Here is a 23,564-nt window from a genome sequence, read left to right on the forward strand (position 1 = left end):
AATTTGTTAAAAAATCAACTTGGATTAGTGATATAAGAGTACACATAACTCTACGACTATTTGGAAGATTTGAACCAATCTTGGTTGAGGTTGGCTACTGATAGCTTGAGTTTTTGTTTTTTTGTGTGGAGTACCGTCCTCTTTGGTACTTTCTTCCACACTACTTGCAATTCGACTTTTTTCAAAAAACTTGTGATTGCCACTCTCCTTGATAGCTTTGTTCCTTTCGGTTTTCTTACCTGTAGAAATCTTCTTCTTGGTGTCATTGTGAGCCCTTTTTTCTTGTGCCAACTCTGACCCAAGTTTTTTCAGAGAGCCTTTTAAAATAAACAATTAAATCGTCTTTAGTATTTTCCAACACCTTATTCCTCTCAGGAGTGCTGAGACCGTCAGAACGCCTCACTTTGAATCGGGCTCGTCGGAGGTGTTATATGAATACTAAAAAGCTCCTGTAAGTCAGCACACTTCTTAACCAAACTACTATTGATGAACTCCATCAAGGTCGAATGGAAATACCCCTGCCACTTCCCACGCTTTCTCGCTATGGTCCCGAGAAAATGCTCCCTCATGTACTCTTTCGTAGGCTTCAATAAAATGTGGTTTGTCAATGGCCCGTGAATCAAAGACTTTGCATAACTCAGCCATTGCTGTGAATAGCTGCTTTCCAAAGTATAGAAGATAACGAGATCCAAAGGCTGTAATATATGTGCCGAGAAATACACCACATGAACTTTATTAGCAAAGAAAAGTAATTGGAACTTCTCAAAACAATGAGTAGCGCGTTCATCGCAGATAATCAATCTCCATTCTTTAGGGTCTCGAGGAACTGTTCTTGAACCAATCCACACCAAGCTCATTGTCTTTGCAGCCATTCTCAGAGGCAGCAAAAAGCCAGTCTGGAATGTGATCAAGTCTAAACCATTCTGTACGTAAAGCTTTCCCTTTGAAAATGGCCGCAGGGGGTAAGCACTTACCAATGCCCGGTATACACTCAATAATTGTTACATTCTGACGGTTACCATTACATGTTTGTTATGCACACCTATTAGTATTGAGTGTAGCATATCTTGAATTATCTATAAGACCGATTTGGAAACCCGTTTCGTCAAAATTATAGGTGTTTCCTTTCTTGATATTTAGGGTCCGCATAGCGAGATCTAACCTGTCAAAATACTTCTTTATATTCCGCGAATCAGATAAGTTGAAGCGGGTTCTGGGTAAGCTTGACCCTGGCTGATTCGTGATCTTTGGTGTCTCTGTAAAAATTTTGACACGTAATTCTTTCCAAGGGGATTAATGTCACCTTTTTCATCCAAAATTGCTTCGACGATAGCTCTGATTTGAGAATGCGAAGGGGGATATCCGTTACTGTCATGAAAGATTATTCATCCTATCACAACCAGCTCTTCTGATTTGGTTAAAAGCCCAATGTTTTCATGTGCTATTGTCCTTGAAAATGCACCATGCCTTCTCGTGGACGAAGTTGATTCACAGACGTTCCACTAACTAGCTGCAACGTTGTGATGCAAATGCTTGTCATCTTGTGAATTTTTTAAAACACGAGCAAGCCTGTAATTGAGGAAATGGTCTTCCTCTCCCATTTTGAAAAATTGTGTAGATTTGAAATAGGAAAAGGGGTGGATATTTTGGTGAAAAAAAACGCATCCAAAAAAATAAAAATCCAGGTAACATGTGGTTTGACATCTTCCCCTAGGAGAACAATGCTTTGGCTAGTTCTACTATACATGATCCCCATTTGTCTTGCCAATACCGAAACCCACCTACTCGAAATACCTCAATACTATGACATACCACCACACCCTGAACCCATACACGTAATTGATCGATTACAGCGCAATTGGCATCGTATAAACTCAAGTCTATCTGTACTACTTGACTACCCAATTGCATCAATTAGTGATGAGCTATTAACCAGTAAGACTCACTCAAACGTGGTGACATTACCATATGATAGTATTGCACGACCACAAAGGACAATTTTGGTACGATTGAACAACTATAATGACACACTATTGCAGAATAAAGATTTACTAAACATCAAACTATGTTGGCCAGCTACACTGCCTTTTGATTTCAAGCTTTCGCATGAGTATATCAAGACAAAAGAGATAATCGATGATGCAAACGCTTTAAATAAGAACCACTTTGATTTATACCTTCGGATTGACTATCAATTCTTTGGAGTAACCTATAATGAAGCAAAATTTTTACGCCATAACGATGAGGTCAAATTCCAATTGTTTGTTAGCAAACTCCCGTTCAAGATGATTCCTATACCATTGGAACTATACGACTTTGTGATTTACTTGGTTGATTTGCTCATTTTGGTCATTACTCAAATAAAGTTTCTTGCTTGGTTGTTGATTAGAGTGGAGACCAAACCATGATAGAGTGAAGAGTGTCCCTAGCCGTTTATAAACGGGACGATTGTAATGCTTCTAAAGGATTGAGGATTGCTATTACTCATTGAGTTGAAGTACATACTCGAAGTTAATGCATGCATAAAACAAAGCAGCAACAAGCAAGCAAACTAGCAGCAAGTCAGATGTGAAATGTAAATGTTTGTTGAATCAAGTACTGAAAATTGACTTTGAAAGGGATACGACAGCAAGTCTAGCTCAAATGGTAAAGATTTTGGAAGGTCAAAATTGCGCAGTAAAAATAAGCCGATTTTTGTTCGACGGCGTACCTCCGTGTTCCTTCTTACGTTCATCCATATCACTACTGGATAGCAAAGGTTTCTTTTTCAAAATATAAATCTGAGCTTATTCAATGATTCTCGCATCTAAACCACCTATCTAAAGCCACTAAATCCTCTGTTATCATTAACATATTGTTATTGTCTCTCCATGACTTTAGTTTTAATGAATTGGACACTGGGGAATACCAGAAAGGAGATATCGGCTTCAAGATTCAAGGTAGGGATCACTATCTACGCTCGTGAATTCCGAATAAAACTGGTCGGATTTGTGAAGCTGGCATTGCCCCTGATATCAGAAACTTGAGTCACAGTATCCTCTTTTAGCTCCCACATTTCGTGCTTCAATCGTATTGTTATCATCGACTGTGTATCTAACGTTCCGATGGAACATATTCGTGCTAATCAGAGAAACATGGATATTGCATACAGCACGAGGTTGATAAAGGTTCCTTATGACCAAATGGTCATTCATCGGTTCAAATCACAGACATCTTCAAAAAATGAAAGTTCGTATTTTAAATCCAAAGTACTGAGCCGTCTATTGCCGCATTATCACAACTAATGATTATTTTACTTTCTCGAGGCAAAATCGTGCTGCATAAAATAAGATTTCGGCTTTGTTTCTCTTGAGGTACAACCGGATTTAGGTGGGTGAGATGCAGCTACGTTTGATAAGACCGGAATTATCCACCAATAGAATCATTAGATAACCAAATTTTATCCGCAAGCCAATCATGTATTTACCCTTTTGTGTTAAGGAGATTACTGCAGTCCAAATAAAGTATTAAAGCCGGTGCGGCTCTCAGAGTGTTTTGTGTAACAGAAACGATCTACTTGTGTATTATTTTGATGCACAGAAAGTGCCTGAACCTTCTAGCGTCAATGTATGGTGCGTGAAGACGAATGACGCAAGCATAGCTAAAGCTCGGTTGTGATAATTCGTATCTGTTGAAGCTGGCTCATTGCGGATCAATTACAGCAAATGCCAATGATGTCATAAAAAATATTTGTAAATCTCGATTATCTTCCGCATCCGGGGTTTGTATACGATTGACACTCAAGAACTTGGAAGAAACTGCAACTTATGCGTATGTGGAGACCCACATTGACAAGGGGCTTTATTGAGTGTGTTAGGGGCGCAGATTTGATGAAGTAACAGCGATCCATCTTGACTTAAAGAAAGAATCGGTCATTTTAAGGCTTTCTTGGTTGAAGCATGTATGGTATAAAAGCGGAGGCTGTGGTAAAGCTTACTGATAAGTATATGGGTTTATGAGACTCGTGGTATCATGCTTTTGAGGTAGAATTTTGCACAAATGCTTATGTAAACTATCGGAGATAACAATTGAGAGTGCATGACTTGCAATGAAATTTTTGAATGAAGCATTGCCGTAATCCCAGTCGAATAATTCATTCATACTCAAGTAGTCAATAGTCGACAACAAGACCAATAGTCAGTTTGAGTACAATCTAAGCTATTTAGTTCAAGTACGAAATCTGAAAGAAACATTAGCGGCTATATTTTTTTCTTGTCCTTGATTAACTTATTTGGTTTTGTGATTCCTATAGAAATGAATAAAGTGGAGGATCGAATTAATCAAATACGAAATTCAAAATAGATCATTCGTTTTGGTTCTCACTTTTAAAATATTACGTCAAGCAAGGTACTCAAGGAGTGAACTACAGCCACCATGGACTATTAGAGACAAATCGGTTACACAAACCACTTTGATTTGCGATTTGCAACACACAACGTGGGGCTCGTTGGTAACGAGAAATATCTGGGGTTTAGCATACGCCTTTTTATGGAAAAGTTCGTAAATTGATACTAACATCAACGAAGCCTCCAGAGCCCTATTGTTCTCAACAATGCCTCAAATAATGCCTAAGCTATTGCTCACTGATTTCCAAACAATACAGAAACCATTTTAAACGACTCGGTGATTTTGTACTACATTCGGTGCAGCATCAAGGAACAATAATGAGAGTCAAGTCGGCCTTAATTAAGGGGGGACATATTGAAATGAAATTGCAAATCGAGTGAAAGTTCGTATTTTGTTATTGATGCCTTAACATTTACCAACAATATATAAAGGGTTGCAATTTTCCCCTTCTGTCGGAACTATGAATCCATCATCATCAAATTAACACCCCAACTGTTATATATACAACATGAGAGTCCTTAATAATATGTGCTTTGCTGCTATATTGATTTTGTGGTTGCCATTGGTCTCATCAAAGACCAAAAATGTTTCTCCAACCAGTTTCAAAGTCAACTTCAACGTTAGAAGGGGTTCTGCTAGGGATCTTTTATCCCCAAGTGAAGATTCGAAACCTAAATTTGTCAAACGTGATAATGATGGGTCTTCAGAGATGGAATTAGTTAACGAGAAAACTTTTTACCTTGCTAATTTGTACATTGGATCAAATGAAGACAAGAACCAAGTACTTGTTGATACTGGAAGCTCAGATCTCTGGGTCATGTCTCATGACCTTGAGTGTTACGGGTATGGTTACCGCAAAAAGAAACGGGATGCTAAAAATGTGGTAAGCTTTGGTAATGGACCCAAATTTATCGAAGAGAATGAAGTCAACGATAGACCAACAAAGTCGAGAAACACCAACAAAGTTCCCGTGAACAAAGCAGAAGGGAGTGCATACAACAGCTTTACGTACCTCACTGATAGCCCGGAGGCTAGTGAAGATCCAGAGCCTTCGTATGACACATACAGCTACTACAGTTATGAATCCTACTACGGAGGATCAAACACGTGCACATCATATGGTACATTCAATACCGAGAATTCCGATTCATTTGTCCAAAATGACACTGATCCGTTTATGATTAGTTATGCTGATAATTCTTTTGCAATTGGAATCTGGGGTCACGATACTGTTAGAATTGGTGATTTGTTAGTTGAAGATTTGAGTTTTGCTGTTGCTAATGAGTCATCTAGTGACATTGGTGTCTTGGGTATCGGGTTGCCAGGATTGGAAGTAACAAATGACGCGAGTGGCTACACGTATGAGAATTTACCTTTGAGGATGAAGTCCGATGGTGTTATCAACAAAGCATTGTACTCGTTGTATTTGGATAAAGCTGATGCCGAAGCGGGCTCCATATTGTTTGGTGCTGTTGATCATGCCAAGTACATTGGAACTTTAGAAACATTGAAGTTGAGAAACACATATGAAGAGTACGACTACCCAGTCAAATTTGACGTTCCGGTTGACAAGATTGCCGTCAACAAGGACGGAAAGACGTCCACTGTTTTGTCATCTACTGACGGAGCTGTGTTGGACTCAGGATCAACCTTGTCTTATTTACGTTCTGACCAAATTGAAGGGATTGCTGACGCTCTTGATGGTGTTTACTCCTACATTGCTGACGCTTACGTTATTGACTGTGATTATCAAAATGATACTACATCGACTTTGCAAATTAGTTTTGGCAAGAAAATCATAAATGTTCCTTTGTCAGACTTGGTTCTCGAGTCCACTTACGGCACAACTTGCTATTTGGGACTTTTTGAACAATCATCTAACTCCTCATACATCTTATTTGGTGACAATGTGTTGAGAAATGCTTATGTTGTGTACGACTTGGAAGACAATGAGGTTCATATTGGTCAAGCTTACTATACTGATGATGAAGATATCGAAATTGTTGAGAATACTGTTCCAACTGGTGGAGGACAAGATAGTACTTCTACCAAACCACAATCGTCAAGTGAAACCGATTCTTCAAGAGGAAGTAGCAATGGATCCGGATCGCAATCATCTTCATCAGCTGCTTCTTCCTCCACTGATTCGGGTGGAAAGACAAATGCTGCTTTGCCCGTGTATTCAGTTTCATTAAATCACTTTTTCGGAGTGGTTTTAGCTTCCATTGTGTCAATTATTTAAATTTTGTTATTTATGTTTTAGTTTATTTGAATGAAGTGATTTGTTATTAGAAACTCTGTACCTTGTATATCTGTAGAAACTAGATTTGTGTGGCAATACTATTGTTTTAGCAGAGTACGCAACTGGTTTAGAGAATTAACAACTTCTCGAACGGATTTAAGCGTATATTAGAGATTTGAGTTGCAAATTCATGCATTGCCGTAATAGTTAGCGAAGGATTGTTTTGGTGCATCTCAATATCAAAGTGCGTTGTGAGTGAGGCAATGTTCCGAATTAAACGAATCGTATATTGAACTGAACTGTTTATAATCCAACGAGCTAGAAAAGGAACTTTTCTCTTCTTCTCTTAAACGGCAGAAATGCTCGAGTCTGTGGTGTACTTGACTTGAGCGATTGAGATTGTGTTTGCATCCAAGTTGTAAAGGAGGTAAGCATGTCTCAAAAAGTTGTCACCTAAAATAGTATCGTCTGATGGTTGGATACCCCAAAGACAAGTACCATCACCATTTTGATAAACGTACTCTGTGTTTGGAACGGTAATCTTTGCCCCATTTCCAAAGTTAAACACCGTTGTGCCAGATGTATCGGTGTTACAATCAATAAAGTACAAGTATTGGTCTCTAGCCACTTGAACAAGACGAGCACCAGCTTTATCAGCAAGTTGTGCGGCAAAGTCACTTGGGAAGTAAGTGAGTGTCGTTCCAGAGTCCAACAAAGCACCATCTCCAAATGAAAATGATGAACCTTTCAAATTGACGGAAGCAAGCGAAATAGTCAACGCTTGTGACAGGGTAACTTGCTCGGCAACCAACTTGCCAGAGTACTTGGCATTATCAACACCACCAAAGATGATTGTACCAGTCTCAGCTGAAGGAGAGTTCAAATATAATGAGTAAGCATTGGTTCTGATCTTTCCTTGCTTTTTCAAAGTCACGGGAACGTTGTCGTAGTTTGGAGTGGTTTGACGACCACTCGTGTCGTAAACTGCTTCATTGCTGGTGTAGCCAATACCCAATATACCTTGATCAACTGATGTTTGAGTGACATCTGCAATTTGTTGTCCAGTGATTGAGACTCCATTGATTGTGACGGTATCTTTACCCCATGTACCTTGCGATGTAGATCCATCCCCATATCGAATAGTGAAAGCAGCTCCTAAATTCTTGTATGAAGAAGACGATGATGGGGTAAAGGTCCCTGAGCTCTTGCAATCAACACCTTTTCCACATTGGGCATTTGAATCCACTACCCAAAAGTCACTCGAACCAGTATCAATAATGACGGTTTGCTGCTGTTTGTTTGAACCGACTGAAACTTTAGATGCATATGATGGACCTTCATTGATCAACGACAACGAAATGGAGTCTCTCTTTTCACGGAGAAGCGCCTCGGTCAAGTTCAATGGTTTCCTAAGCACATCAAAGTCCAAGGCAACAAACCCAGGATTGTCGTCTCTTTTAGCAGCCTCCTCTGGAATAGCTGCACCTTGTGCAAACAAAGCGAGCGCGATGGTGAGTAAAACTTGACGAGTTAAGGTAACAATGGCAACCATTTGTATGGATAGCGTTTTTTATTTGGCAATGGATGGGAATGACCAGTGGATGAAAAAGAGAAGGCACATGGGGTATTTATATTCACTGAATTTGTAATTGGTGTTTGTCAGCTTTGGTGCCGTACGAGCCCATGAGGCACGAAGCTGATTCCGTTTAGTCATTATCTGGTATATGTGGCGGCTTAAGCCACAGCCCGTGAATCCATTGTCTTGTGATTTGTATCACTTCAGCAGTCTTATCATTGCCAGTTCAAATTGTAAACCTGAAACAGACAATTAGAGCCGTGGGACGGGAAAGTGTGGGAAGTGCATTTTTTGATTTTGTGTTCCATTTGCGAGCTGCGTTCCTGCGCTGGAGGAATCTGTCAAAATTAAGAATCTGTCAAGGCTTGTCTTGGCACCATGGCCTGAGCAATGTGGAAGCACTATCAATGCTTTGATTTGTTCTATTGTTTCTATAGGTGCAATGACGAAGGTCGAATCAAGGCAACGGGGCATCTGCGTGTGTGTGTGTGTGTAGACCTCCTCGGTACGTCGAATCAATTGGCCAATAACCATAGTTTTTTGTGTGTCTTGCTCTACGCTTCTTATTGTTCTCGTAGAGTGGATACTTTCTGTTTCGGAAAATAGGAGTAAACACAACAATGGAAGTTTAATTTTCTCACGTCGATTGTTCTGGTGTTTGTTTCTATTTGTTCAAATTAAAACTCATAGCACTTGTGGTAGGGTGAAGACACGCTCATTTTAGAAGTTGGCATCCACCAAATTCAGGCGTGCCTCATAGATCCCAATGCTACTATAGTAGACAGGTGGACACCAGCGCATGTCGCGTTTGAGTTGATGTTGATTGTATCAAATTTTATCACAACTTGCGTAAGGAGTAAAATGTGAAACGGGTCACTGTTTTGTGTGATTGATGTGGGCACATTATTGGTGGAGGAATTTGTCCCAATCAAATTCGTGCCGTAGTCCCATGTCAAGAAGGCTAAAGCGATGCGGGTGTCATCGACGTTTCAATTTATTTCAATTTGATGTGTTGAGTTAGTGAACAGTTTTCAACAATGCTCATAACCTACTAGTTGATGGAGAGGCAATTTTTATAAGCTGACATTCGAAAAGTGTGGCGACCAATCATATTACATTTGGTTCGGTCCACAGGGTATGCGCATCTCGACGAGTCAAAGTGTCGTTGGATACTGACTCTGTATCTCTTTCCTTTGTGGTCAAGGAAGTCAACCAATTGAGTTGCATAATTACATTGATAATAATCTTTAAGTTGCATTGCAGACTGATTTTGTGTCGTAATTACACCACCATTCATCAATTGTAGCAATTATCATAACCCGTTTGCTTTGGGTTGGCAATGGTTGTTTACTGTCCTTTGGATTGCATTGTTTATCATAAAACACAAACCTATGTCAAAATGTGATTGCTTTAGAGTGTTTTATTGTGGATATTGACTAAAGTCGGAGCCTTGCTCGTAATTCCGGATTACAAATCAAGAAGTCATGCCATCGACGAGAACTATTGTCTAAACCACCACTGGCCAGTCAACCATACGGCATCAAATGCTATTTTTAGATCCGATTTCAATTCGAAGGACCTGAAATTTTAAATGACGTGACTTGTCACAATTCAAAATCATTAAGATAATGAATCTCATTAGATTCACCATCTTAACCATTACTGCTCAGTCTGATTGTTATTGAGCCCATAGAACATTGGGACACTCACTGCTCTGGAAATGGTAAGTCACAAGGATTATTGAATAATGTATCAAATAATGTTTTTAGAACTAAGCACTACGAAGTAGGGCTCATAACTTTGATGTTGGAAAGTGCTGTTAACTGTTTAAATATGCAAGTTCAATATTCACAATAATATAATACAAACAAGTGAAATCAAGAAAAGGCCGGTATTTATTCGAAAGAAAGGATTCCGGAATTTAATGATGCTATTGCCTAAATCGAAACTTCCGTTCTTATATCAGTGAGGCAATCTCGACAGCCTGTCATATCAAGAGTACGTTCTCCGTGCTGCAATCAACCACCAAAAGTGCACACTATTCAACTGATAATGTATTGATAGTAGAGGTGGCGCTTGTCCTTTTTCACTTATTAATCGGCCGAATGCCTCGGCTAATCGACGAGAGGGGTAGCAATTATGTCAGGTCACCTTGAACCACGTTGTTTGTGCTTGTTTTGCAACTGCCCCGAGAGAGTTTCCACCATTCTCATAACCATGTATATGGCAAACAATTCTTGGCCACGCGCATAACCATTTTGATAATTCAACGAATCAAATCATTGTCCTCAGTAGTTATGACAGCGATGCGTTAAATGAAGTCAAATATGGAAGATGATGATAAGCAACGAGAGTCAAAATGGCCCACGTTGCTGTCATCACCAATGTATTTTTGGAACATTATAAATAGAAAAGAATAATACCACAAGTAAGAAAGCACTTACAAAGTCGTCACCAATCAACTACTCAAATGACTATAATTGCTGTCTTCACTGGAAATTTTTTAGCTTTCATTGCTTTTGTTGTGTTTGCTCAAGGTGCTGCTATTCCAGACCCAGCTAAAAGAGATGATAACCCCGGTTTTGTTGCTTTGGACTTTGAGGTTACTAGAAAGCCCGTTGATGTGAATTCCACATTAGAAAGGGCCAAAAGAGATTCAGTATCATCTCCATTGTACTTCGAAGGACCTGCTTATGGTATCCGTATTTCAGTTGGTTCAAATAGGCAAGAACAACAAGTGGTTCTCGACACTGGTTCCAGTGATTTCTGGGTCATTGATGCAAATTCATCTTGCACAAAAGAGGGCACTGAGTGCAAAAAATATGGTACATTCGATCCAGACACCTCAACCTCATTCAATTACCTTGGCTTCCTTTTTGCAATTGTATTCGGTGATAAAACTTCTTCGATAGGTCTCTGGGCAGAGGATACAGTTCAGATTGGTGATATTACGCTTACTAACCAAAGTTTTGCAGATGTTTCTTTAACTTCGGCAATTCAAGGGGTCATGGGTCTTTCACGCCCCCAACCTGACAGTCCCAATGCTAGGTTTGATAGTGTCCCTGTAACATTGAAAAAACAGGGTAAAATCAAGACCAATGCTTACTCTTTGTATTTGAACTCACCAGGTGCAGCTACTGGTACGATTATTTTTGGTGGTGTTGATAATGCAAAGTATTCTGGAAAGCTCATTGAAGAGTCTGTGGTTCTGGATCAACATTTTTCAATCAACTTGCAATCTCTCAATTATGATGGCAATAAAGAATCAGCAGGTGTTGGCGTTTTGCTAGATTCCGGAAGTACAATCAGCTACTTACCAGATAGAATCGTTGCTGATCTTGCTGAAAAGGCTGGTGCAAGGGCGGTACCAGCCGGATTGACCGGAGACTTTTATTTTATCGATTGTGATGCCAAACCTGAGGGTAACGCTACATTCACTTTTGACAATGGTGCCGAAATTTCAGTTCCATTAACTGAATTTGTCACTCAAAGTACCAATGAATTTTGCCCTTGGGGCTTGCAAAGTTCTGACACACTGGGCGGTACTCCAATCTTGGGTGATAATTTCTTGAGACACGCTTATGTGGTCTACAATTTAGAAAAAGATACCATTTCTCTTGCCCAAGTGAAGTATACTTCCGAATCAAGTGTTTCGGCAATTTGAAGATGAGAATGGTCTTTATGTGTTGTGTTTGGGTTTTGTGCTCCGTTATAGTTTTATAATATATGCTATATGTTTAATTGATTTTTGTGTATCGAGCAAATAAAAAGGGACGATCCAGATGGTCAAGGAACTTTTCCAAAACTATGCTGGGCTTAGTTGTAAAATGCGATACAGAAGGAATTGTAGGCTGAAATCTGTAAAGCGCTTTTTGTTTCCCGAGTAAAAGGTCAAGAGTATAAAATTTACTCAATGTCAACGACCCTTTGGGTGAAATTCCCGATAAGGGAAAGCAAAAGATCAGTAAAAATACCGTCGATCGCACTCATATATAGTAATTTCAATCTTGGCTGAACAATAAATATGCAAAAGAAATTTTACTCACACAATACTACGTAGCAATTAATCTTTGTCGCAAATTGATTTTGTCTGTGTTGCGCCCGATATTCCAAGATTGAGCTTGATAGTACGGTGAACTCTTTTCACCTTTGATAAACAAAGGAAATGGTAACTTAGTTAGTTACTTTCTCGTATTTTATTGCTTGTCGTAATCGAAGTCAACACAAAAAGGAAGTTGTTTCATTGACAAGAAATTTTTATGATTTCATAATCAAAGAAACACACAGTAGATGTTAATCATAATTTAAACTTGTCTTGAAATTGCAAACGTTTATATAACGATCGAAATCAGCTATGGGTGACCTTTCGTGTCGTCACCCAATTTAGAAACCAATGATGCTCGTTTTCACATCCTTCATCGCAGTGGGTTGCGTATGGCGGTTGGTGCAAGCAGATGATATTGCGGAGTTGTTACCATCTCCAGGTAGCTTGAAATTGACGTTCAATGTTAGCAGAGATTCATTTGGAAAATCGTCATCGACACCGCCTAGTCGTGAAGTTATAAAACAACCTGGCGAGGAAGGCGGGATGCGCATGGGATTGAAAATTGAAAGAACCCGCTACATTGCTAAATTACTCATTGGATCTAATGAAGAGGAGAATCAGGTACTTGTGGATACTGGGAGCTCGGATCTTTGGGTTATGTCGTCAGATGTTGATTGTTTTGCATCAATCAAAAAACGAGAAACTGGAAAAGTTTTCGATATTGGGCTCGACACTGGCAACGTCTTGAAAGATGCTGAGGAAGATAAAGCGAGAGGAAACGAGAAGGACGGATATTTTCAATATCACTACGCTTTCAACACGAATGAAGGCGAGTTGAACAAGCGCGATGGTTCAAATACTGGAAATCTCGTAGCTCTTCAAGAAGCAAACGTTTGGAAACGAGAAACATTACAGTTCACCGGATCATCCCCTACTGCTTATAATTATACGAACGGGTGTACATTAGATGGCTCATTCGACACAGAGAATTCGAATACATTCATGTATAATGAAACTGGACCATTCGAAATTAAGTACCTGGATGACTCGTTCGCTAAAGGTACTTGGGGACACGACACGATTACGATTGGCAACATTTCTGTACCAAATTTGAGCTTTGGGGTAGCTAATGAGTCATCGAATGGAATTGGGGTCCTAGGGCTTGGGTTAGCGCTTTGGGAACAGTCTAATGAGCAGTATGAGAACCTACCTATGAAATTGAAATCAGAGGGCATTATCAATAAAGCTTTGTACTCTTTTTATTTACATGGAGCTGATTCCGGTTGTGTATTGTTTGGCGCGGTGGACCATTCCAAGTATGAAGGAACTTTAGAGACCTTACCAATGAGAAAGACCTTCGATGATGATGAATACATAACCAGGTTTCAAGTGATGATCAATCAATTAACGATCAATAATGAAAGTCTGTCTCTTGATATCTTGGTCGGACCTGATTATGTTGTGCTAGATCCAAGCTCTACGTTTTCTTATTTTCGCAGGTCACAAATTCGAGACATTGTGATAACACTTGGTGGTCAATTTTCTAGCTACGTTGGTGCTTATGTCATAGATTGCAAGTACAAGAATTCAGAATTGACCTTTGATATCACATTCACAAACAAGACCATTAGAGTACCAGTATCTGACTTGGTCGTTGAGTCCACCTTGAATTCAACATGCTACTTGGGAGTCTTTGATGTTTCCGTTGGCTCGTTGTATGTCTTGTTAGGTGACAATGTGTTACGGAATGCTTACGTTGTGTACGACCTAGAAGCTCACGAAATACATCTTGGTCAAGTGTATTTGACTGACGATGAAGATGTTGAAATTGTTGAACATTACGTACCCACAGGGGGCGGCCAGAATGTCACTAGCGCAAGTAGTGGTAGTGGAGGCTCATCTTCATCGTCAAAGAACAATGAAGCTACGATACTAAACTACGCATCGTGGATGTATTCCATCAGTTGGTTGTTACTCACTACAATGATATCGTTGTGAGTGATTTATTATTGAGGTCCATTCGCGTACCTCTGAGAAAGAGTAAATAGTTTCCAAAATTGTGTGTCTCATTTAGTTTGTCAAGCTAAGTAGAATTAGTGATTTTTCTGATTTAATAAACATTTTCAATTCACTTTCAATACCATTACCAAGATTTGAGTCACCATGATATCCTCTAATAATACAAAAAAAGAATGCCTGCAAACCCCCAAATTGCTTTTTATTACAATATGCATTGAAATACATTCTCCCCTCTGTGAGGTCGATTATCTACCTTTGCTCTCTTTCAGTTTGCTTTTTATCACATTTGTACCCTCTAAAAAAGCATTCGAATCAATTCTAAAACAGCTCCGCCGGCTACTAAAAACAACAACACAAACAACCATGTTTTTGACACTGGATACTCCACTTTTTCTTTATCCGATTTAGGTTTTCCCCAATGCTTTGTTACTTTTTTTTCAAACTTGGCGTTAGCCGCTCTTTGTTTTGGTGTTTGCAAAGCCTATTAAGTTAGTATACAAGTTTGAAAACGAAAGTGGGCAAGAGTGTGCTTGATAAAACACCCCTATTGAACATACCATTGTTGGTTGATATTGTATAAAATGTTTGACTCGTAGCTGAAGAAATAGTGAATCAAGGGTTTTTTTTTATTGTTATACGTGGAGACCGTGTTTTTATTTTCAGTTTTTCTTCTGCAAGAGACCACGTCAGAAAAGAATTTTGTTACTGCGTCAGCGCTACCATTGTATAGCTGCAATTTACGAGGAAGAGCAGTGCTGAAATATGAAATGGATTTCAGCTCTTCAAGTTAAATGTAATGCGTTTAGAAAAGGGAACTTTTACGTGCGGATATATCATGTATTTACAAGCCTAGGGGAATCATAGACATGGCTTCCGATTAATTTGCATTGATTTTGTTGCAAAAAGTTGCGAAATTGTATAGTGATCTAAAAACATGTGAGAGTAAAGTGGATATATTGAGTTTGAGTACATATTCGGAACGGTGTAGTTGTGGATCATTTTGAACTCAATTTTAAAATCAATTAAATGACGATAAAGTAATAGAAACTTTATGGAAGTATGTCTCAACAAGCTGATGATCACTTTAACTACTAGAGGAATCAAAAAAAAAAAAAAATGGTATTGAAGTTACCCAAGTAGCGTTGCCCGGTTTCGATCCGGGGACTTCAGGGTTATGAGCCCTGCACGCTTCCACTGCGTCACAACGCTGTCGTGTATCGTGTTCAAAAAGTAGAGTTTACCCAGTGATTTTGGTTTATAAACACATTTTGCAACTTCGGTCACAATTGGCCTCTAAAACTGTTGTAAATGAGGCTCCAGACATTGATAGGAGATTTCGGATTGGTCTCTTCTTCAAAAAATATATGATTGTTTTTGTCTCGTTCGAAACAGGGATAGTGTATTATATTTCCGTACGGTCGTAAAATGGAGACTCCTTAATAAGGTGTGTTCGGCAACGATTGAAGACCTTTCTGATCTGAGAATCCACAAAGGGTTGTCTTGAAATCTTTTTCAAGATTCACTCGTGCAGCTTGCAGGTGTTTTAGTGTTTTCAAATGCCGATACTTCTCTGAGCCTAGCTATATATATTGCAACTCCCTCTAAAGTAGAAGACAGTCATACATGAATTATGTATGAAGGTCTGACTTCTATCAACGGCTCTCCTTTTCAGCGTCTTTCACCTCTCTATATTCTGCCTACAAAGCCAGTCGCAAACCCAAAGGAGTTTGAAATCAATCTCTACCAAATTTTTTTTTGTTCTCTCCCCCACAGACATCCATACACCAGTACATTTATGTGTCGTTGCTATGTAAGTGATTTTCTGCGAAACAAAATACGAACGCCTGCGTGTATTACATCCTCCTGATAAAAGAAGATCCCTTTTAATCAACTCAACAATCTACCCTTACTAAAGCGACTAGACATGACTGAGAAATACGCAGAAGGTGACCCATTGGCCGAGCCAGAAAACACCCAACATCTTGATCTATCTAAATTATCACCTCAAGAGTTGAAGATTTATAGAATGTATGGGAAGTTGCCAACAACACAACAAATTTTGAGCTCGAAATTCCATGATAAAAAGTATTTCGATAGCGGAGATTATGCTATGCAGAAGCAGAAGGGCGGTGCATTAAAGAATATTTCAGGTTTAGGTAGTGGCATCGGTGAAGGTATTCCTTCGAGGCATCCGAGTGCTGAAAGGATGAAGGAAATGTCAGTGAGGAACAGTATAAGTGCCAGTAATGCGCAAATATTTGCCAATGGTAAAAGTGGACTTTTAAACGAGAGCACACCGAAGCCAAGCGATGGGTTAAAGAAGGCAAAGGAAGAGAGTAACAAATGAGTGACTGATGTGAAACTGGAGGTTTGAGTGATGAAGACCAGCAGACAGGAGTATTCAATTGGGAGATGGTTTGATTTTATTTTGTACAGTTAGTTTGTATAGGCGTTTTGTTGATAAATGTAATTAACTAAAATTCAATTGTAGACAACATTGATAAAGATTTTTGTTTCGAAAAGTGAATTGTTAAAGTCAACGCTTAGAGTTCCCACTTGTTGAGTGCTTATCATCACAATTGCGAGATGAAGGCTTTAACCAGTCAGCAATTTAACGAAGCTATTGGACAATTCAAGGATGTCCTTTTCGATAATTTGCAGTGTATGATCAGGTTCAAGGCTGTTGCTGCTAGCGTGAAACAAGTGAACGAAGAAAACTACTTATTTGGATGCATCGCTGTCGAAGATGAGGTGCGACTAGAGTTTACCATATCTTATGATGAATTTTATCAAGTGCCAGTCTTTTGCTTCAGGATATATGTGAACGACAGACTTAACTTTGACGTTGTTGAACTAGATACATCACTAAAGGAATTATCACACCTAGCAATGAATAAAATAGTTGACATTTCAATAATCGACCATCACTTACTACATCAACCTTGGTTTCAAATTCATCCTTGTGAGACATCGCAGAGTTTACACACGCATATGTCAAGTCAGGATTCAACAACAAAAGACTGCAACTACAACCCCTTCGTCACATACTTGACTTGCTGGTTCGGATTATACGGTCTACCAGCAATCTTTCCGCAGTTTTCAATAAGACCTGTTGTGTATTCTTAACAAAGTGAAATTTATTTAAAATATACTCACGCCGATGAAGACACGGTTTTCACCTTTGTATCAGTAAATATACGACATGGGTACTCTTCAGTGTACATTCCATGAACACTCTCAGGCAATATTTCCCATTTAAATTTATTCAAACTTGGAGCCACAATAGGTTCACCTTGTTTACCCAAAATCTCTCCCTTAATTACATTTTCTGGCAAGTTGCTCAAAGTTGAAGTTAAACTAACCACATTGCCTCCTTCAAATGTGCTCAACTCTTTGGTACCCTTTTCACCGACAGATATTCTTGGATGCTCGCTGTTACCCAATTGCAACAAACCCGACAATTTAGTCTGATTAAATCCGTGCACTTGTGGGTAGTTTCTTCTGAAATCTCGTTTAAAATATGGATTTCCTTTTATGTCACCCGCTGGAATTGTTATTGGATCTTTATATGCCTTGGCTTCGGCTATTCTTGAGCCTGGTGGTGGGTTTCTGTACAATGGGACAAACATATTTCCTGATGATCTATTTGGTGCTAATACCAAAAGTTCCCTCAATTTCTCCCATATTCCTCTTGGTCTACTGGTGTATTTCTTCCATACTGGTACCGGACCTCCTGACATGGCTAAATGTGGCGCGTTCTCGTTATGTTAGACCGGTGTATCCTAGCTAGCCAATGACTTTTGACGTTTGAAAGAATTGATTTTTTCTTATTTATTGTCTTTGGTAGTGCGCACTTGCCCAATTGGCTTACTTTTTCAACCAATGAAATTTTTGCGAGTAGTAATAATGGACAGAGCTACCAGTTGATTTAATGAACGTACTAGGCTGATGGAAATGATAATTCGTCATCATTGGAAAGCACTCTCAGACTGTCAAGGGACTAGGAGTTGCTTTATTTGGACAATCATTAAGGCCAGTCAATTCAGTGTGATATATTTTCAACAAAACAGTTGCTTAATGGGAGAAGAGGCTCTGAATTTGGGGAGGAGATACATTTTCATTGATCCACTATTATTACCGATTCATTGATTCAGTTAAAGATAGCGTAGTAGATTCTACAACCCCAATACCCTCTACTGCATATCTTCTACGTTGCTGCGTCTAATTTGTATCCTTTTACGATATCGTAAATCGAATTTCAAATTTGCAATCAGTTTTGGCTGAGCCACAGTTGATAATCAATTAATGTTTAATCAAGTGGAAGTAGACCACAAACCTATTGTCCGCTTCAATTCTCTTTAAATGTTCCGGTTTACGGGAAATGCAGAACCAAAGTAGAAGTTACACACTTGACTAATCAATAATAAAGAGGAGAACCTGATTTTGAGAATATGCACAAAGCCTTAAACAAGGTATGATTAGCTTCAATATAGTATTTCCATTATCGCCCCAAATATCACCTCTCACTTAAAGACAGAAAAAAAAAAGGCTTAACAGCTTCTTAGTAATCTCGGGTTTATCGACTTCGGCGACAAACTTTGTCCCAAGAAAAAAAAAAAAAGAGACTGAATGACAGCACCAAGAAAATAGAAAGCGAAGAAGATGTCGTTTTCCCATTAATCGTACATCTATTCCTATTAGGTCGTTAACATTGCTCTTGCATAATCGTATTCCCATTTCTTTTCATATTGTTATTGTTCCAAACATGAAATTCTTGGTTATGATCTTACATGCATGGACTGTTAAACTTTATGTGAGCCACAAGTGACCAAAAAAAGAAACTTTATTTCGTCTCATTGCTAATTGATTGCAAAAAAGTGTGGCATTCTTTTTTTTTTTTTTTTTTTCTTTTGAGTGGGGGAGGGGCGGTTCTTGGACGATCACGTCATTAACAGAACCTACATTCATCAATAAACAGAATTCAATCGCTAAACGCCGAACCAAATTGTAAGTACAAACAATCATAGACTTTGCAGGTAAAGTATATCTTTCATGCGGCTTTCTGAATAATTACTCAATTTCATTGTGGTCTTCCGGCTGTTGGTGCAACCCATTTGAAACATATTTCAACCATCAAAGTGGTTAGGGAACATTTTCATGGTCTTCTATCTCTATACTTCGAAAATAAAATGAAACGCCCTATACGAAATGAAAAAAAAGAACTTTTTTCAATTAAAACACAAAGCCCTTAAATTGTAAAACATTTTTCCACTTTTTTTTTATCAATATGCAGTTTCACTTGCTCTCTCTATATGGAGCCTGTTTCTATTGTTCTCTTCTCTCATGCATGGTCCCTTAAATAAAGCTAGGCAAAAAGATTGAGCAAAACTTGATTGTTCTTTCGTAGTAGGAGAGGCGATGAGACACAATAGAGATGGTTTAAACGGTAGAGATCTTTTTATAAGTATATAAAAGCTAGTCTCTATCCCTCCCCCACACAACAGAATCGGTCGTTTGCCATCTTCACGTGTTGTCCACTTGTTTCTTTAATTGAGTTCTACCATCCATGTCTTTGTCACCAAAAGAGTCTTCTCACTTGAAGACGGAGTTTGAGGAGAATTCTGATATCTCCTCATTTGACCCAGATGCCTTTTTGAAAAAGCAAATTGCAGAAGAGAGTGAACATTCAATCAATTATCGTAATTGTTCATGGCAAAAGACCGCGGGACTATTATTCAGCGAGTACATTTGTCTTGCGATTATGTCGTTCCCTTGGTCATATTCCGTATTGGGGTTGGGGTTGGGATTAATTGTCACCGTTATTGTTTCATTGTTGTGTTTATACACTGGTTTGATCATTAGTGACTATTGTGCAGCTTATCCTCATTTAACCAATGTTTGTGATATTGGTCAACATTTGATATTTGGCAAGAAATGGGTGTGGTATGCCACAGCCATTGCATTTTTGCTAAACAACACCTTAATTCAGGCATTGCATGTGTTGGTGGGTGCCAAATATTGGAACACCATAAGTGATAATACCACCATCTGTTCAGTTGTCTTCGGAGTTGTGACTGCAATTATTTGTTTTTTGCTTTCGTTACCAAGAACATTTAGTCATTTATCGGGAGTTGGTTACTTTTCAGCCATTACTATGTTTATTGCTGTTGTATTGGCAATGATTTTTGCTGGAGTACAAAGCCATCCAAATGGATACGATCCCTCAACTCCAGTGGTCTGGCATGCATGGCCACAAAAGGGCGAAAAATATGTCAATATTATGTCAGCTGTCTTGAACATTGTCTATACATTTGTTGGACAAATCACGTATCCATCATTTATCTCACAAATGAAGCAACCAAGAGATTTCCGTAAAGCATTGATTGTTGTTACAATTTGTGAGTTGATCACTTTTGCTTTGGCGGGTTCTATTGTTTATGTTTATGTTGGAAATGCTTACATGGTTGCACCAGCATTTGGATCATTGGTGGGAAATTTCAAAAAGATTTCATTCAGTTTTGCATTACCAACAATTTTGTTTCTTGGCTCATTGTACAGTAACGTTTCTTCGCAGTTTTTGTTTCAAGAGATTTTTAGCAAGGGAAGTATACATAGAAATGAAAACACATTGTTGGGATGGGGTGTCTGGGCTGGACTCAATGGTGTGTTATGGGTCATTGCTTTTGTCATTGCTGAAGTGATTCCATTTTTCAGCGACTTATTGAGTTTGATGTCATCGCTATTTGATTGCTTTTTCGGGTTCATCTTCTGGGCATTGGCTTACTTCAAATTGAGAAAATTGTACTACTACAAACAAGAAGGTGTACGTATAAGCTTGGTTGAATTGTTTACCAGATCAAGCATAGTACAAAAGGTAGAGTATGTTTTGAATGTCATAATATTTGCCTTGGGATTTTATATTCTAGGTCCCGGTTTGTATGCTACTGTTCAAAGTATTATATGGTCTTATGAGGCAAGTTTATATGGAAAACCATTTTCGTGTGTTAGTAATGGTTTGTAATGACTAGAAGTACGTATTGTAATATAATTGAAACTAGAAGATAAAGCTATGGTTCTCCTTGATGTAGAAAAAACATTTATTCAGATCTTACACAGTGATTTATTTAAAAACTCAGGGACATCATTCTCAGAAATAGTAACGGGTCAAAGTGGTGATGAATACTTTAGATGATGGTGCACATAGATCCCACGAACTCTTTGAGCTTTTCTGACCCGGTTGTCCTTTCCAGCATCTTGTTTGCTAAAAGTTGAAGCAGTATTTGCATTTTTGTTTGTTTGTTTGTTTGTTTGTTGAGCGGCTATTTTTAGTGATTGGAAGCAGTTTGATGTGGGAGAGAAGGATGAGTTGAGATAAATGGCGAGTTCGTCCTTCATTTATAAACATCAGTTACACTACATCTGAAATGTTGCCACTTTCTTTTACACCTTGAATTAGTGTGAACGTCACTTGCCAAGACTTTTAGTGCAAGCAACTGACATTCGAAACAAGAAACCAACAAGAGGAAAGTATGCTAGGCATCTGAAACGAGTGAGCTTGCGTTGATTGTGGATGCCCTTTAACATAGCTATGCGATCGCAACGGGTAATTTTTGTTTCTTTTTTTTTTTTGCAACAATTGTTGATTATTATTTACCAGAGATAAGGATACCACAATGGAGTTCAATTTGTAAATAGCTCAATGATTTTGCAATTCAAGCTTTTTATTCAAAAAGTCATAGAGCCTGAAAGCCAATAGTAGGTTAGCTGTTTCTACATGCCAGAAGAGGAGTCATGACTTAGAGACACACTTCGTAACAATTAAATCACTCCATTTCGAGTATTCTTCCCACGGGTACTCGACGTGTTTCACAACAACAACATGAAACGCAAGATGGGGATTTCAGGTACTTTCTTTTCATTATAAAGTCTCATTTTAGAAATCATAATTCAAACGCATGACTCACTCTCGCATAATGGCGACATCCGTAAGATTTATCAACTGCACCTGCTACAAAAAGATTCAAGAAATACAATGAGAGCGGTCATCAAAATGGGCATCATATGTTTGAGATTTGTTCAAGTAACAAACATATATTGGACAGAAGAAGGAGCTTCACCACTTTACAACGACAATCTTCAATCGAAATTTAAAGTGTGTACAGCAGAATATGTAAGTGAGAGAAATTCCCCTTCATCTGATGACAACCAACAATTGTTTCTTCATCAAACAAAAATAACTAACCAATCAACTTAAAAATGGCTGCTCAACAAACTAACAACAACGCTCAAACTGCTTCATCCGCCAATAAGAAGGACGCTGGTAAGGACAACTGGGTCAGAAAAGTTCCAGGTGGATTCGTTGGTTCCATGTGCACTATCGTCTAAACGGTGTTCTCTTCTAAAGTTGGTGACGCTAATTTACTTCTATAAATCCACGTTGTGAATGGTCTTGCTATAGCTTTATAGTTTTGGAGCTCAATATATAAACTTCTGAAGAATTTAAATCAGTAATCTTGCTCCCACTCTTTTTAAAGAGTTACATGAGTTATCTTGCCAGCCTGCAGTATCTTCCTTATGGTATGTGATATTTACAAATATGTGCACGGATCACCTTGATTCAGCATGTTGAGGAAGGACGCTTTCAAAGTTAAGCTCACATGTGACACGAAACTCAATTAAAGGCTTGCAATCCCCCTCTCAAATCTAATTCTATTGTCTATAAAGTGTTTTCTTGTGTGTCCCAAACAATGGTAACTGGCCCGTCATTGACCAACGCCACATCCATCATTGCGCCAAATTCTCCATCCCTCACCTTCTCTTGACCCAAGCCTTTCCTCAATTCTTCCAACAATATATTGTATAGTTCCTTGGCACCTTCGCCTTTGGCAGCTTTGTGGAAGTCAGGTTTTGTTCCCTTTTTCACAGTCCCATACAATGTGAATTGTGATACCGATAATATTTCACCTTGAATATCAACAACAGATTTGCTCCATGGTTTGCCATACCACTTGGTAGTTGTCTCTGCTGGTTGTGTCATGTCCTCGAATACACGTAATGAAAGAAGTTTCTTGCTTAGTTTCAATACGTCGTCTTTGGTGTCAGATGTTGAAATACCAACAAGCACCATGAGACCCTTTCCGATTCTGAAAGAGTTGGGTTAGTAAAGTGGGCTTTTTAACTCCGTCTCTCGATATTATACATACGATGATATTAACTTGTCATCAACTGTGACCGAGGCATTTTTGACCTTTTGTACAACAACTCTCATATTTTGTAAGAGGTTTTCAGAGCGGGTA

At 38.7% G+C, this 23,564-nt stretch overlaps 13 protein-coding genes and 1 non-coding gene across 14 annotated transcripts; 8 read left to right on the top strand and 6 right to left on the bottom strand. All coding sequences in view use genetic code 12, as the record gives it.

The window, feature by feature from the left end:
• Window positions 1-389: 389 nt before the first annotated feature.
• Window positions 390-872, bottom strand: CPAR2_102380 (uncharacterized protein; the record flags this gene model as incomplete). The annotated part of the gene is made up of 1 exon (XM_036812258.1): window positions 390-872. The coding sequence occupies one exon, from the start codon at window positions 870-872 to the stop codon at window positions 390-392; it is 483 nt and encodes a 160-aa protein (XP_036663383.1).
• Window positions 873-1,721: 849 nt separating this feature from the next.
• On the top strand, window positions 1,722-2,408 carry CPAR2_102390 (uncharacterized protein; the record flags this gene model as incomplete). Its single annotated transcript, XM_036812259.1, has 1 exon — window positions 1,722-2,408. One exon carries the CDS (start codon window positions 1,722-1,724, stop codon window positions 2,406-2,408), a length of 687 nt encoding a protein of 228 aa, XP_036663384.1.
• Window positions 2,409-4,894: 2,486 nt separating this feature from the next.
• CPAR2_102400 (pepsin-like aspartic protease) lies at window positions 4,895-6,628 on the top strand (the record flags this gene model as incomplete). The annotated part of the gene is made up of 1 exon (XM_036812260.1): window positions 4,895-6,628. The coding sequence occupies one exon, from the start codon at window positions 4,895-4,897 to the stop codon at window positions 6,626-6,628; it is 1,734 nt and encodes a 577-aa protein (XP_036663385.1).
• Window positions 6,629-6,974: 346 nt separating this feature from the next.
• SAP8 (Sap8p) lies at window positions 6,975-8,180 on the bottom strand (the record flags this gene model as incomplete). The annotated part of the gene is made up of 1 exon (XM_036812261.1): window positions 6,975-8,180. One exon carries the CDS (start codon window positions 8,178-8,180, stop codon window positions 6,975-6,977), a length of 1,206 nt encoding a protein of 401 aa, XP_036663386.1.
• A 2,494-nt stretch (window positions 8,181-10,674) lies between these two features.
• Window positions 10,675-11,868, top strand: CPAR2_102420 (pepsin-like aspartic protease; the record flags this gene model as incomplete). The annotated part of the gene is made up of 1 exon (XM_036812262.1): window positions 10,675-11,868. The coding sequence occupies one exon, from the start codon at window positions 10,675-10,677 to the stop codon at window positions 11,866-11,868; it is 1,194 nt and encodes a 397-aa protein (XP_036663387.1).
• Window positions 11,869-12,600: 732 nt separating this feature from the next.
• Window positions 12,601-14,247, top strand: CPAR2_102430 (pepsin-like aspartic protease; the record flags this gene model as incomplete). Its single annotated transcript, XM_036812263.1, has 1 exon — window positions 12,601-14,247. The coding sequence occupies one exon, from the start codon at window positions 12,601-12,603 to the stop codon at window positions 14,245-14,247; it is 1,647 nt and encodes a 548-aa protein (XP_036663388.1).
• A 316-nt stretch (window positions 14,248-14,563) lies between these two features.
• Window positions 14,564-14,828, bottom strand: CPAR2_102440 (uncharacterized protein; the record flags this gene model as incomplete). Its single annotated transcript, XM_036812264.1, has 2 exons — window positions 14,564-14,749; window positions 14,826-14,828. The coding sequence occupies 2 exons, from the start codon at window positions 14,826-14,828 to the stop codon at window positions 14,564-14,566; spliced, it is 189 nt and encodes a 62-aa protein (XP_036663389.1).
• A 577-nt stretch (window positions 14,829-15,405) lies between these two features.
• Window positions 15,406-15,477, bottom strand: CPAR2_t_cp_Met(CAU)_44. The gene has a single exon. It is a non-coding gene; the product is annotated as a tRNA-Met (tRNA).
• Window positions 15,478-16,192: 715 nt separating this feature from the next.
• Window positions 16,193-16,615, top strand: CPAR2_102450 (phosphatase regulator; the record flags this gene model as incomplete). The annotated part of the gene is made up of 1 exon (XM_036812265.1): window positions 16,193-16,615. One exon carries the CDS (start codon window positions 16,193-16,195, stop codon window positions 16,613-16,615), a length of 423 nt encoding a protein of 140 aa, XP_036663390.1.
• A 239-nt stretch (window positions 16,616-16,854) lies between these two features.
• Window positions 16,855-17,394, top strand: CPAR2_102460 (uncharacterized protein; the record flags this gene model as incomplete). The annotated part of the gene is made up of 1 exon (XM_036812266.1): window positions 16,855-17,394. One exon carries the CDS (start codon window positions 16,855-16,857, stop codon window positions 17,392-17,394), a length of 540 nt encoding a protein of 179 aa, XP_036663391.1.
• A 26-nt stretch (window positions 17,395-17,420) lies between these two features.
• On the bottom strand, window positions 17,421-18,008 carry NUO2 (Nuo2p; the record flags this gene model as incomplete). Its single annotated transcript, XM_036812268.1, has 1 exon — window positions 17,421-18,008. One exon carries the CDS (start codon window positions 18,006-18,008, stop codon window positions 17,421-17,423), a length of 588 nt encoding a protein of 195 aa, XP_036663392.1.
• A 1,826-nt stretch (window positions 18,009-19,834) lies between these two features.
• On the top strand, window positions 19,835-21,289 carry CPAR2_102480 (uncharacterized protein; the record flags this gene model as incomplete). Its single annotated transcript, XM_036812269.1, has 1 exon — window positions 19,835-21,289. One exon carries the CDS (start codon window positions 19,835-19,837, stop codon window positions 21,287-21,289), a length of 1,455 nt encoding a protein of 484 aa, XP_036663393.1.
• Window positions 21,290-22,524: 1,235 nt separating this feature from the next.
• Window positions 22,525-22,653, top strand: CPAR2_102490 (uncharacterized protein; the record flags this gene model as incomplete). Its single annotated transcript, XM_036812270.1, has 1 exon — window positions 22,525-22,653. One exon carries the CDS (start codon window positions 22,525-22,527, stop codon window positions 22,651-22,653), a length of 129 nt encoding a protein of 42 aa, XP_036663394.1.
• A 331-nt stretch (window positions 22,654-22,984) lies between these two features.
• On the bottom strand, window positions 22,985-23,536 carry CPAR2_102500 (D-aminoacyl-tRNA deacylase; the record flags this gene model as incomplete). The annotated part of the gene is made up of 2 exons (XM_036812271.1): window positions 22,985-23,411; window positions 23,472-23,536. 2 exons carry the CDS (start codon window positions 23,534-23,536, stop codon window positions 22,985-22,987), a joined length of 492 nt encoding a protein of 163 aa, XP_036663395.1.
• Between the last annotated feature and the right edge of the window lie 28 nt (window positions 23,537-23,564).

The sequence above is a fragment of the Candida parapsilosis genome, contig 005569 (assembly GCF_000182765.1).
Source record: "Candida parapsilosis strain CDC317 annotated contig 005569".
Lineage (NCBI taxonomy): Eukaryota > Fungi > Ascomycota > Pichiomycetes > Serinales > Debaryomycetaceae > Lodderomyces > Lodderomyces parapsilosis.